At 42.4% G+C, this 12,659-nt stretch overlaps 1 protein-coding gene across 5 annotated transcripts in view; it reads left to right on the plus strand.

Annotated features, from left to right (window-relative positions):
- adamtsl3 (ADAMTS-like 3) overlaps positions 1 to 12,659 on the plus strand; it is a 651,955-nt gene that overhangs the window by 445,140 nt on the left and 194,156 nt on the right. For all 5 annotated transcript variants that reach the window (XM_072564789.1, XM_072564793.1, XM_072564791.1 and 2 more), the window contains 2 exons: positions 8,445 to 8,556; positions 9,355 to 9,493. In XM_072564789.1, coding sequence (XP_072420890.1) covers positions 8,445 to 8,556; positions 9,355 to 9,493 — 251 coding nt within the window. The remainder of the gene's footprint in view (positions 1 to 8,444; positions 8,557 to 9,354; positions 9,494 to 12,659) is intronic.

Here is a 12,659-nt window from a genome sequence, read left to right on the forward strand (position 1 = left end):
ATCTGCTGAATGGATAAGAAATTATTCACTTCATATGTTAATTGCTTAGATATGAGTTAAATTAAAAAGGATAAGGGAAAATGAACTGTCAGAAAAAGCAGTTGTGCAATTTCTATACTGGTTGGTCTTATGAGTTATGGTGCATTCCTGATGCAGGGCTTATGCCGGAAACATCGACTCTACTGCTCCTCAGATGCTGCCTGACCTGCCAAGCTTTTCCAGCACCACACTTTTCAACTTATGAGTTATGGTATTATTTAATGCAAAATCATAAAAAATAGGAGTTTTCGGCTCCTTGAGCCTGATCCACACATCAGCAAGCTCATGATTGATGTGATGAAGCCCTCAACTCCACTTTTCTGCTTGCCCTCATAACCCTGCACTCGGTCATCCTGCAATGATCTCACTGAAAATATTCAACAGCCCAGGCTTTGATGCCTCTGGACAAGAGAGTTGCTGCAATTAATTAGTGAGACAGTAGCAGTCATCCAGACATCTTGTCTAATGTTCTGTGGACATGAATTCAATTCCCAGCATGTCAGATAGTAAACTGAATTCATTTAAGATCTGAATTCTAAAACCTAGCCTAATGGGAACCATATCATCATTTTTATAAAAGCATGGAAGGGGAAAGATATAAAGGGGACCTAAGGACAACATTTTCACACAGAGGGTGGTGCGTGTATGGAATGAGCTGCCAGAAGAAATAGTGGAGGCTGGTACGATTACATCATTTAAAAGGCATCTGGATGGGTATATGACTAGGAACGGTTTAGAGGGATATGAGTGAAGTGCTGAAAATGGGACTACATTAGGCTAGGATGTCTGATTGGCATGGATGAGTTGGACTGAATGGTCTGTTACCATGCTGTACATCTCTATGACTCTGTAGCATTAATATCCTTCAGTGAAGGATGTTAATGCTTCTTACTCAGTCAGGCCCAAATGTAACTTGAGAACCACAGTTTCTGGTTGAGTCTTAATTACCCTCTGAAATGGCTGAGCAAGGCATTCCATTTAAGGGCAATTAAGACTAGGTAATAAATGCTGGCCCAGCAAGTGACACCTACATCCCATGAACAAATAAAATATATTGTTCTCTAAGGAAGAAATGCATCATCATCATCATTTTAATCTTAACTGAGAGAGAGATCCTTTATTCTGAAACTATTTCACCTATTCTGGATTACGTTTCAAGGGAAGACATTTGTTTGGCATTGTTAAAACTCCCTCGGAACTTTATTTGTTTCAATCAGATCACCTCATTCATCTAAACTCTAGTTAATGTTGAACCATCCCAAGAATCTGTCAAATGAACCTACTCTGAACTACCTCCAATGCAGATACGTCCCTATTAAATAAAGAGACCAAAATTGCACAGAGTAGTTCAGGTTTAGTATCAGCACCTTACTAAGACATCCTTACTTATATACTTCACCACGTTTCCAACAAATGGGATCGTTCATTTGCATTTCTACTTTCTTTGCTAACTTCGTGTGATTCACGTATGAGGATACAAAGATCCCTCTGTACCACAGCATTCTGTCATCTCGCTACCCAAATAATACTGTTTTTCTGTTCTTCTTAATAAAATGGACACTCTTGGTTCTTCCATTATGTTTCATCTTCTAACATTTTGCCAATTCGCTTCACCTATTTATATTCCTTTGCAGCTTTTTTGTATCCTCACAGCTTGTTTTTCTATCTATCTTCGTATCACCAGCAAATTTGGCTACAATATAGTTGGTCCCTTTGGCTAAGTCATTAATGTTAGATTGTAACTTGTTGCTGACCCAAACCTACATTTAAAACTTGAGGTTGCTCATAAGGTCATCAGTTGGAAATAGCTGCTACTCCTCTTTATCTTTGAAAGTTGCCACTCAGGTGGATAGAGTTTGTAAGAAGGCCTATGGTGTATTATCGTTCATTAGCAGAGGGATTGAATTCAAGAGTCGTGAAGTGATGTTGCAGCTGTACAGGACTTTGGTTAGGCCACATTTGGAGTACTGTGTGCAGTTCTGGTCGCCTCACTTTAGGAAAGATGTGGAAGCTTTGGAGAGGGTGCAGAGAAGATTTACCAGGATGTTGCCTGGAATGGAGAGTAGGTCGTACGAGGATAGGTTGAGAGTTCTCGGCCTTTTCTCGTTGGAACGGCGAAGGATGAGGGGTGACTTGATAGAGGTTTATAAGATGATCAGAGGAATAGATAGAGTAGACAGTCAGAAACTTTTTCCCCGGGTACAACAGAGTGTTACAAGGGGACATAAATTTAAGGTGAAGGGTGGAAGGTATAGGGGAGATGTCAGGGGTGGGTTCTTTACCCAGAGAGTGGTGGGGGCATGGAATGCGCTGCCCGTGGGAGTGGTAGAGTCAGAATCATTGGTGACCTTTAAGCGGCATTTGGATAGGTACATGGGTGGGTGCTTAATCTAGGATTGAAGTTTGGCACAACATCGTGGGCCGAAGGGCCTGTTCTGTGCTGTATTGTTCTATGTTCTATGTTCTATGTTCCCTGAGTCTTGTTCACGTACAAGACCATAAGAAAAGGTGCAGAATTGGGCAATTTGGCTCATTGAGTCTGCTCTGCCATTCGCTAATGACTGATATGTTTCTCCACCCCATTCTACTACCTTCTCTCTCTAATCCTTTGATTCTCCTTCCTAAACAAAGACCTATCTATCTCTGCCATAAAGACACTGAAAGAATTATTGCCACAGAGGGCTGTGGAGGCTGGGTTCTATGGGTACACCACCCTCTGACTGAAGAAATTCCTCTTCATCTTAGTTTTAAAGGGATGTCCTTTCATTCTGAAGTTTTGCCCTTGAGTGCTAGTTTCTACTACAAGTGGAAACATCATCTCCACGTCCACTCCAGGACTCTCAGTAAGTTCCAATGAGATCCCCCCCCCACACACATTCTTTTATACTCCATCGAATGGAGACCCAGAGTTCTCAAGCACTCTTCATATTGGCAAGCCCTTTATTCCTGGAATCATTCTTGTGAATCTCCTCTTGATGCTGTCCAAGGCAAGCCCAACCTTCCATAGATATGGGTGCCAAAGCTGCTCAGCGTATTGCAAATGTGGTCTGACTAGAGCCTTAGTTAGTCTCAGAAGTACATCTCTGCTCTTGTATTCTAGCCCTCTTGAAACAAAATGTGTTTGCCTTCCTAACTGCTAATTGAAACAGAATGTTAACCTTAACCTGACCATTAAACCACATCTCCCCCCTAATACAGGGGGTGGGTGCATCCATTCATGAGGGTGGAAGTGCATCTTTCCGTAGTCTTTGTGACTTGGGGGCAATCCTCCATGAGTCACAGGGCTACTGCACATGTAGCACACTCCCCGAGCCCATAGAGAAGCCAGCAGGTTTTATCGCCAACCCAACTGACTTTACACTGCGAACCCGTCCACCTTCCCAAAATGTTTCCGAGCCCATACCCGAGAGGAATGTAAAACACCAGCCATAGTGATTTAGTCATGGATTTGAGCACATCCACGCTGTGTTCATGTGGGCCATTGTGTCATGCTCTAAAGGCACTGACATTTGTAGAAGAAACATCAATCACTCTCTGTATATTTTGGAAACAGTCACATGAAATTGGGCAGCCTTGTTATGATTCTGTTGCCGTTCATTGGGAATACATTTGTCAACTTTTCCATATATTTTGGACAGCAAACTGGCTAACCTTACTGATGTTCCATGCTCTAACTTGGAAGGAGTTGGGGCATGAAAATTCAGGGTCACAGTCACATGGCCAATAGCTATTGGCAGCTGTAACTAAAGTTGGCTGCAGGTCTGCTCGGTGTGAATGACATGGTTCTGTAGCTGCATCCTTGCTGAACATGACCCTCCAGCAAATGCAATGCTTCGGCCTCTAACCACAATGGGTTGCCATACCTTTTGCTGCAAAATGTCAATATCTGGTGCCATTAGCGCTCTTCACACCCTTTTTTTTCTCTTCCTCCTTATCACCTGCTACCTGCTACACGACATGCAAAAAATGGATCCCAAAATGTTAGAGCATGTGTGAAATATATCAAGGCAGAAAATACTGGAGACACTCAGTGGACCAGGCAATGTCTGCTGAGAGAAGCAGTATCATTGTTTTGGATGAAACTTGACCTACTGAGTAGTCCTACCATTTTCTGTTTTTATTTCAGACATCCAGCAATTGTCAGACTTCTGCTCCATAAAAAGAGAATCCTAGAATCTCTACAGTGTGTTAACAGGTTATTTGGCCGTCCAAGTCAATACCGACCCTCTGAACAGCATCCCAACCAGACCCACAAGCTACCCTTTTCCTGTAACCCTGCATTTCACGTGGGTAACACACCTACGTATCCCTGGACACTATGGGCAATTTAGCATGGCCAATCCATCTAATCTGTACATTTTTGGATTATGGGAGGAAATCAGAGCATCCAGAGGAAACCCATGCAGACAAGGGGAGAATATGCAAACTCCACACAGACGTCATGCGAGGTTAGAATTGAACCCAGGTCCCAAGCACTGTGAGGCAGCAGTGCTAACCACTGTCCCACCCTTGTGATTAGTGCTGCTGACTTACCTATAGCTCCGTCTGACTCCCAGTCCATTTTTGTGGCACTGAGTAGATCACGAGAACATGGGTGGCCAATTTTGAGGAGGGGGTTGCAATAATGCTTGTGTAGGCTCATTTAAAGTTTTAATGCCAGGAGTCTGCTGGGAATTTCCAGGCAGTCTCCAAGACCTTGGAGGGGCTGCGGGGACAGCCTGAAAGCACCGTACTGCCCAACTGCAGACCAGGACATCAGGCAAGCTTTCCCACGTGCCCTGACCTCAGCTGCAGGCTGTTCTGTGAGTGATTTATCCCTCCACATCGGTTGCCTGGCTACTGAGGGGGCTTTTCTTTATCAACATTGGAAAAAGTTTGGTAACATGAGTCACCTGCACCTTTTCCTTACCTGAAAACTCAAATGACTGCTGCTGTTCTGCAGGTCAGTGACCCTGTGCATTCCACTATTAACTGGCCAGTTTAAGCAGTCTCTCAGCTCACCATTCATAGTCCATGGCAAGTCCCCCATTTGACCCTGTTGTCAGGCTCCCAAAACCTGGAGGGAAAGCCTTGCCTGCGGACTGTGGCCTTCATGTCCTTCAGTTTTCATGCCAAAGAACAGTGGTAAAAGTAATGCCTAACATACTGGAAGCTTGCAAATCTCCCAGAATCCCCTCTGATTCTGGTTGCTAGTTAATACTGCTGCTTAATACTTCAGACCAACTGCAGCTTTTAGGTTCTGACATCAAAGCGATGGGAAACATGAGAATATAAAAGACGATGGTATATGGTTGAACTAAGCAGGAAAGCTGATGATTCATTGGGTTGGAATTTTCTGCATTATCCCTGTCTGAAGAAAGACAGGTTAATGGAGGAAACATTTGGCAGTCTGATTTTCTAGATGTGGTCTCTATTTCTTACCCCAGAGGGGCATCCAACCCACCAAAAAAAAATGGCAGTGGGGGCAGAAGCCTGACATGCCTTTAGACGTGTGTGCTCTGATCACAGGTCACGAGAAGAGGGGTGGCAGTAGAACAATAGCTGATGTTGCTTTTATGAGGAGAGGGTCCATTAGTTGACACTATTTCACTCTTAAAAGATCTCAGATCTTAAATTGTACTTGGCTTCATTTGAGTTGGAGACCTAAAGCTGCCAACCCTTTCCTGAATCTTAAAGGACCTTGCCTCCATCCCTTTGTTTGATGATATATGGCAAAGCAAACTTTCTTAAATATCCCTGGCCTCACAGGGAAAAAAAAACAATATTGCATATAATGTTAAAAGGCATCATTTTCAGAATTTTCCATTTACGATATTTGGCAATATGTTCACTAAGTAAAGCTGGGTGATTTTTTCTCTGTGGGGTGTGGATGTTGTTGATTAAGCCAGCATTTATTGCCCCTCTTCATTTCACTTGAGAAGGTAGTGGAGCACTGCCTTCATAGAATCATTGAATTTCCACAGTGTGGAAGCAACCCACCAAGACCCACTCGCTCTACCCTATCCCTGTAACCTGCGTCTCCCGTGGCTAATCCTTCCAGCCTGCACATCCCTGAACACTATGGGCAAGTTAGCATGGCCAATCCATGCAAACTGCACATCTTTGGACCGTGGGAGGAAACCAGAGCACCCGGAAAAAACCCACGCAGACATGGGGAGAATGTGCAAACTCAAAACAAACAGTCACCTTAGGGTGGAATCGAACCCTGGTGCTGTGAGGCAACTGTGCTAACCACTGAGCCATTGTACCTTCTTGAACTGCTGCATTCCTTTGGGTGTATAGACATCCATGTTGTTGTTAGGGTGGGAATTCCAGAAAGCTGCCCCAATCACAGTGAAGGAATGGTGTTATACTTCCAGTTCTGGGTAGTGTGTGACTTGAAGGGAAATGTGCAGGTAGTGATGCTCCCATAGATCTGCAGACAAGGTGGCTCAGTCGTTAGCACTGCTACCTCACAGCACCAGGGTCCCAGGTTCAATTCCTGTCTGTTGACTGTCTGTTTGGAGTTTGCACATTCTCCCCGTGTCTGCGTAGGTTTCCTCTGGGTGCTCCAGTTTCCTCCCACAGACCAAAAATGTTCAGGTCAGGTGAATTGGCCATGCTAAACTGCCCATAGTGTTAGATGCATTAGTCAGAGGGAAATGGGTCTGGGTGGGTTGCTCTTCGAAGGGTCGGTGTGGACTGGTTGGGCCGAAGAGCCTGTTTCCACAGTGTAGGGAATCTAATATCTAATCTAATATAGACTTCATCCTTCTAGGTGATTGTTCAGGTGGTTTGGAAGTTGAGTTCTAAGGAACCTTGGTAAGTTGATGCCATGGATGGTACACCTGCTGCCACTGTTCAGTGGTGGTGGTGGAGGAAGGAATAAATGTTTGAACTGTTGAGTGGACTACCAGTACAGTGGGATGCTTTCTCCTGGATGATGTTAGGGTTGGAATACTGTGAGGGCTGCACCCCTCCAAGACAAATGGAGAGCTTTTCACCATATCCCTGACCTGTGTCTTGTAGATGGTGAATGATTTTTGAGGAGCTGAGTTTGTCATTCCAGTAACTTGTTCCTTAAACCATTCCCTCGCAGAAAATTTCCATGAAGGATCATTAAGTGTACATTAAAAAAAAAGAGTAAATACTAGAAATACTCAGCAGGTTATGCAGCATCTATGGAGAGAACATTAAAATTTAAGGTTGATGTATGTTGACCAGAACTGAATTGCAGATCTCTGTCTTGAAGGAAATATTTACAGAATGATTACTGAATTAGTTGCCAAGGTTTTAATTTCTAATTTGGTTGTAATCAGCAATTGCAGGAGTGCAGTGTGCTCAGATTTGCACTATTTTACAGATAGGTTTGTTTTGGCTCAACTCTCAACTGAAATTCAGCTGGAGATTGCTAAAACCAAAACTTGCCATAGGCAAACACAATTGAGCAGCCAAATTTTAAAATAAATTGACTTAAAGATGTAACCTGATGCAGTCTTGCTAGTTTAACTGAGAATCAGTTTATCACAAAATATAACTATTTTTAACCAGTCTTTTTTTGTCCTACACTTGTGATTAAATTGGTTCTGTATGTTGATTTAAAAGCAACTATGTATTATGTTGGTGCATTCTAATCAATTCATCACTCAATTGAAAAAAAATTGTAACAGCAAAATATTCATGTTGGTTTTCCTGCACCTATAACAATAACACAAAGCTTAATTTTGAATGTATTTGAAGGATTTCTGAATTGTAGAACCTTCCAACCCAAATTCATTCAATCTAGAGACGCTGTTTGTTTTGTGGATGGAGCCATTTGTCTGTATGATTTCTAAACTAGCAAAAAATTGAGAAAACTTGGCCATTTTTTGTGTGTGTGAAATCTTTTGCACTTCAATGGCTTATTTTTAGGGTCATAGAGTTTGACAACACAGAATGGGGTCCTTCAGCCCATTCTGCCTATGCCAGTCAACAAACTATCTACACTGGTCCTATTCCTCAGTTTTCAGCATCACATTGTAGTCTATCGTGATCATCTAAATAGTTCCCACCTCTGCCATCCTTTCAGACTGCGAACTTCAGAATTCTTCCATACATCCCTCTAAGCCTCGTACCTTTTCCTTAAATCCATGCTCCTGGTTATTGATTGCTCTGTGAAACGGAAAACTTTCTCCTATCTATCTTACCTATGCCCCTCATAATTTGGAAAATCTGTGTGCTTTTTTTTAAAAAAAAGCAGTGTAAACCTAATGAAGCACCAAGCCACTATGTACTGACTTCCCCATTGCAGGATTCAAAACCACTGACTGCGATGGTTCACTTTAAAGTATCTTTTGCTGTCAAAAGAACTTGGTGAGTATCTGACATGCTTTGAATGAGTGCATGTAGTTAATCAACATTTCCTCCTTTCTTTAATTTTATTATAGACCAGATATGTTTCTTCGAGGGACAGTATAGTCCAGTTCATGTTCTATCAACCAATCAGCCACCAATGGAGAGAGACTGATTTCTATCCATGCACTGCAACTTGTGGTGGAGGTAACAGATCATTTTAGACATTTTGTGTGTTTTAATATATTTTTAAATTTAATCTACCCTGAAGACTTTATTGCCCAAAAGAAGTGAATTTGTGCCTAAAACATTTTATTTTAATTTAATCACTCATGGCATTTGAGTTTCACTGGCTGGCCAGCATTTATTGCCCGTCCCTAGTTGCCCTTGTTGTTATCCCTCTTGCCTTTCCCCTTGTGAAAGTTGATCCTTTGGCCTTTGGCTCCTAGTCATTGCAAAAACAGCCCTTTACTGAAAGTAAATTGTAGCTGCCATGTTGACCATGGAGACCAGGGGACAGCACATTAGGTGGCAATTTGAACCAAACCAGTCATTTGGGAAATGTTCAGGCTTGGGTGTGACAATAGATTTTACTCCAGCAAGTTAAATCAAAACTACCTCAGCTGTAGCCACGCATGGTCCTGTCCACATTGGACTTGGGTTCTCTCACACTCGCAGCAACAGGGGTAATGATCAGAAATGGAGAGACTACCTTAATCGCCCTGTCTTAACTAAGGTATGCTGATGTGAGCTTTGGTAATCAGCCATTTACTGATTTTGGTAACTCAGTTGATTGAATCTAGAAGTTTTCTGAAGAATCTGGAACTGTTTTTGCCTTCAGTTGCTTGAGCCATCTATGCCAAACTAGGACTGTGGTGGAGGGCTTCCTTAAAAAATATAAATGGCCCGCCCTTTTTGAAATCTATCATAAACCTCGGTTAACAGTTAGCAACCATCTGAGTGTGTTGTTTACCATATTGTTTTTAAATCGATCTCTTTTTTTAGGCTATCAGCTTAGCTCTGCAGAGTGTGTGGACATACGTTCAGGTCGTGTTGTTCCTGAGCATTCCTGCAATTACTATCCGGAAAATAAAAAGCCCAAGCCCAAACTGCAGGAGTGCAATATGGATGATTGTCCATCCAGGTGGGTTTATGCCTAAGGACAGGAAGAGTGAGAATTTATTGACTGTGCAGAGATTTGCTCATTGTAAGCAGCTTGAAGTCAGAGCTGTGGCTCTGTACAGAGTTGATTTTGCACCCCGGCTTACAGCTAGTCAAGCTCGTTGTCAGTGTTGGATCCTCATGATTTCTGCTCTGTACTGACTTTTATAGCCTGCCAGGAATGAAATTGTTTCTCTAATTGCTAGCGACAGTTTAAAATGCAAGAGGTTAGAATGAAGGCTATGGCACAAGTAGGAGAGATGCTGAGTAAGTACATTTAGAAATCCAAGATAAAGTACAGGAACACAAGATGTAAAATAAATCAAAATTCTACAGATGTAAGCTGGCTTTTATAATGGTACCATTTTAGTTCAGAGTCCAGGAGACTGGCGCCTAGTTTATAAACTACTAAATCAGATTCCTTTAAAACTGTCTCACCACAAAATAGAACACTACATGAGTCCACCATGAGTGTAAGAGGCTGAATCACGTAAATGTAAATAGATGCTGCGCTGGCATCGATCCCCATCTTAAGCAGAGCCAATCTTAAAATTGGCAGAGACCAAGATACCAAACGAGGAGTTCCTTTTCCGCTGTGGCCACAGGTTACCTCTTTCCATCTTTTTGAATAACACCACAAATATCACAACAAAAAGACAGATACCAGTCAGACAAAATCATAGCTCCAAGATAACAGTAGGAAAGCATTTAAAATTCTCTGCCTTGTTTATGAGGGTCTGTAATATTCGAACATGTCATGAATATCTATGCATATGCTGATGAGAAAGATGTGGAGAAGGCCGGTTGACCAGGCAGCAGTATTAATCCCTGTTGCTGTGTCAGACAACGTAGGAAGATTAACTCTCTCCACCTCGGATAAGGCAAGATAGAATAGTCCTTGGATGCTGCTGTTATATTCAAGAAAGTCGCATGGTAGAGGGTAGAATTGGAGCCAATAACATTTTATAGGTATTTATTTGCAGAGTTACAAATCATGAACAAATGCCTCCACACCTAATAACTGTGGTTTTAGTCTATCTTTTAAGTTATTCCAAATGGTTGGACATTTAAAGACAGACCTCCATGCCATGTGGGACTGCACCCTGGACCTTCTGGCCCAAACATAGGGACACTATCACTGCACCGAAGCACTGGTGGCATAGTGATAATGTCTTTAGACTAGTCATCCAGAATCCCTGCCTAATATTCTGGTGACACGGATTCAAATTTCAACATGGCAGGTGGCATTAAATGCAAGTACACACTGTCTACAACAAAATGTGCCAGCTGTAACATTTTCTGTCATGTCAAGTGAATAACTATAGGTACACAGAGCAATTTCATGCCCTGCATCTATTTCAGTGCCAAATCTATCGAAGGGGTAACCTTATAGTGCAGCATGGAGTAAAGCTGTGTAATTTAGATAGCAGCTTCCTAATTTCTACTCTTAACTGTGCAAACTGCAAGGGCTAGGAGAAAGTGAGGACTGCAGATGCTGGAGATCAGAGCTGAAAAATGTGCTGCTGGAAAAGCGCAGCAGGTCAGGCAGCATCCAAGGAGCAGGAGAATCGACGTTTCAGGCATAAACTTGAAGAAGGGCTTATGCCCGAAACGTCAATTCTCCTGCTCCTTGGATGCTGCCTGACCTGCTGCGCTTTTCCAGCAACACATTTTTCAAACTGCAAGGGCTGTTGTCCAATTTATTATAATTACAGTGAACATCACTATTCTCAAAGCAAAAAAGTGCTGTAGTGCATTTCCCTGGCTTTGCATCATTAGATAGCACTGCTAGCAGAGAGTTATAGCACAAATTAAAGATAATGGGACAAAATTTATTTCCAGTGAGTAGATGTTATGAGGCACAGAATAGTTTTAAAGATATCAAAAAGGTTATCCTGTCCAGAAGATATGAAGAGACAACATAAATTGTTTCAAAAGCTATACTTCCTTGTTTAGATTCTAGAATGAACATTGCTGGACTAAAACAGGGCGGATGCTAATCATGTGATACAAATTGACTAAAATTTCTGGAATGATTCCAGTCAGCAGTTATCAGGACAGAACGTGGACATCAACTACCTGGCATATCACATTCTATCATGATGTTGACCTGACTGTCCACAAACACAAAAAGGCCAGTAGGCGAGATGCCTTCCCCAGCCGCTTCAGAAGAAAGAGGAGCTAATGAAAATCATTATGCCTGAGTGGCACAAAGGGCTTACACATAATTTTGCAGGAATGAACAATGGTCCCAACCAGAGGTTGAAAGCGATTGTTACATAGAAACAATGGTGATAGGATGACAGTAGAGTAGGGCTCCAGTTGCCTCCCATTTTTCCTTTCTTTGTATTTCTCTTTTTTTACACTTTTTATTTTACTTTATCTCCTGTTGACAAGCTTGGTCATGGTAATGGCATTAGTGGCAAGTGAGCCCAGTGTAGACATGAATGGGCCCAGTGCTGACCCGTGGCGGTAGCATTGGAGATGAGTTTGTGTTCCCGGCAGCTTTTGCATTGATAAGGTGGTCTAGTACCAACTCACGGTTGCCGCGCGAAGGTGAATTTTGGTTTTCTGCGGTGTCTGTGTCCAGCAGAGATTGGGCTCCAGTGCAAGACCTGAGAGTATCGGCAGCGACTCTCTCAGTGAAGTGGGCCTGAAACAGACTCATGATGGTGGAGGAGTTGAGTTTGGGCTGGTGCAGTACCTAACAGCGTTGGCAGCATCTGCATTAGTGAGGTCCAGCAAATATTCATAGTAGCGAGGGCTTCAGTGGCGGCCAGACAGTACCGAAGAGTGGGTGACTTTCATTCCAATGGTGAAGGGATCCTAGCCACCAGGCCCATGGCCCATTGCAGAGCACTTAACAAGAGGGACTGTAAAGCTGAGCACTTCCTCTTTATTTCTTTATTCTTCTGTCTTTATATTTGATGTTTTGGTTTATTTTTCTGTGTTTTAAGATGGCACCAAAGAATGGCAACATTAAACAACACCTTTCCCTGTATTTTTGAACAAAATACACATGACATTAAATAAATTCAATCAACTGTCTCTTCTAATTTGAAATTATTCATCCAGGAGCCCCAAGCCATAAACGCAAGAGTAGGTATCTGAAAGGAAATGTTTAATCGAACATTTTCTGAACTCTTGCT

Source organism: Chiloscyllium punctatum, chromosome 48 (genome assembly GCF_047496795.1).
Source record: "Chiloscyllium punctatum isolate Juve2018m chromosome 48, sChiPun1.3, whole genome shotgun sequence".
Taxonomy (NCBI): Eukaryota; Metazoa; Chordata; class Chondrichthyes; order Orectolobiformes; family Hemiscylliidae; genus Chiloscyllium; species Chiloscyllium punctatum.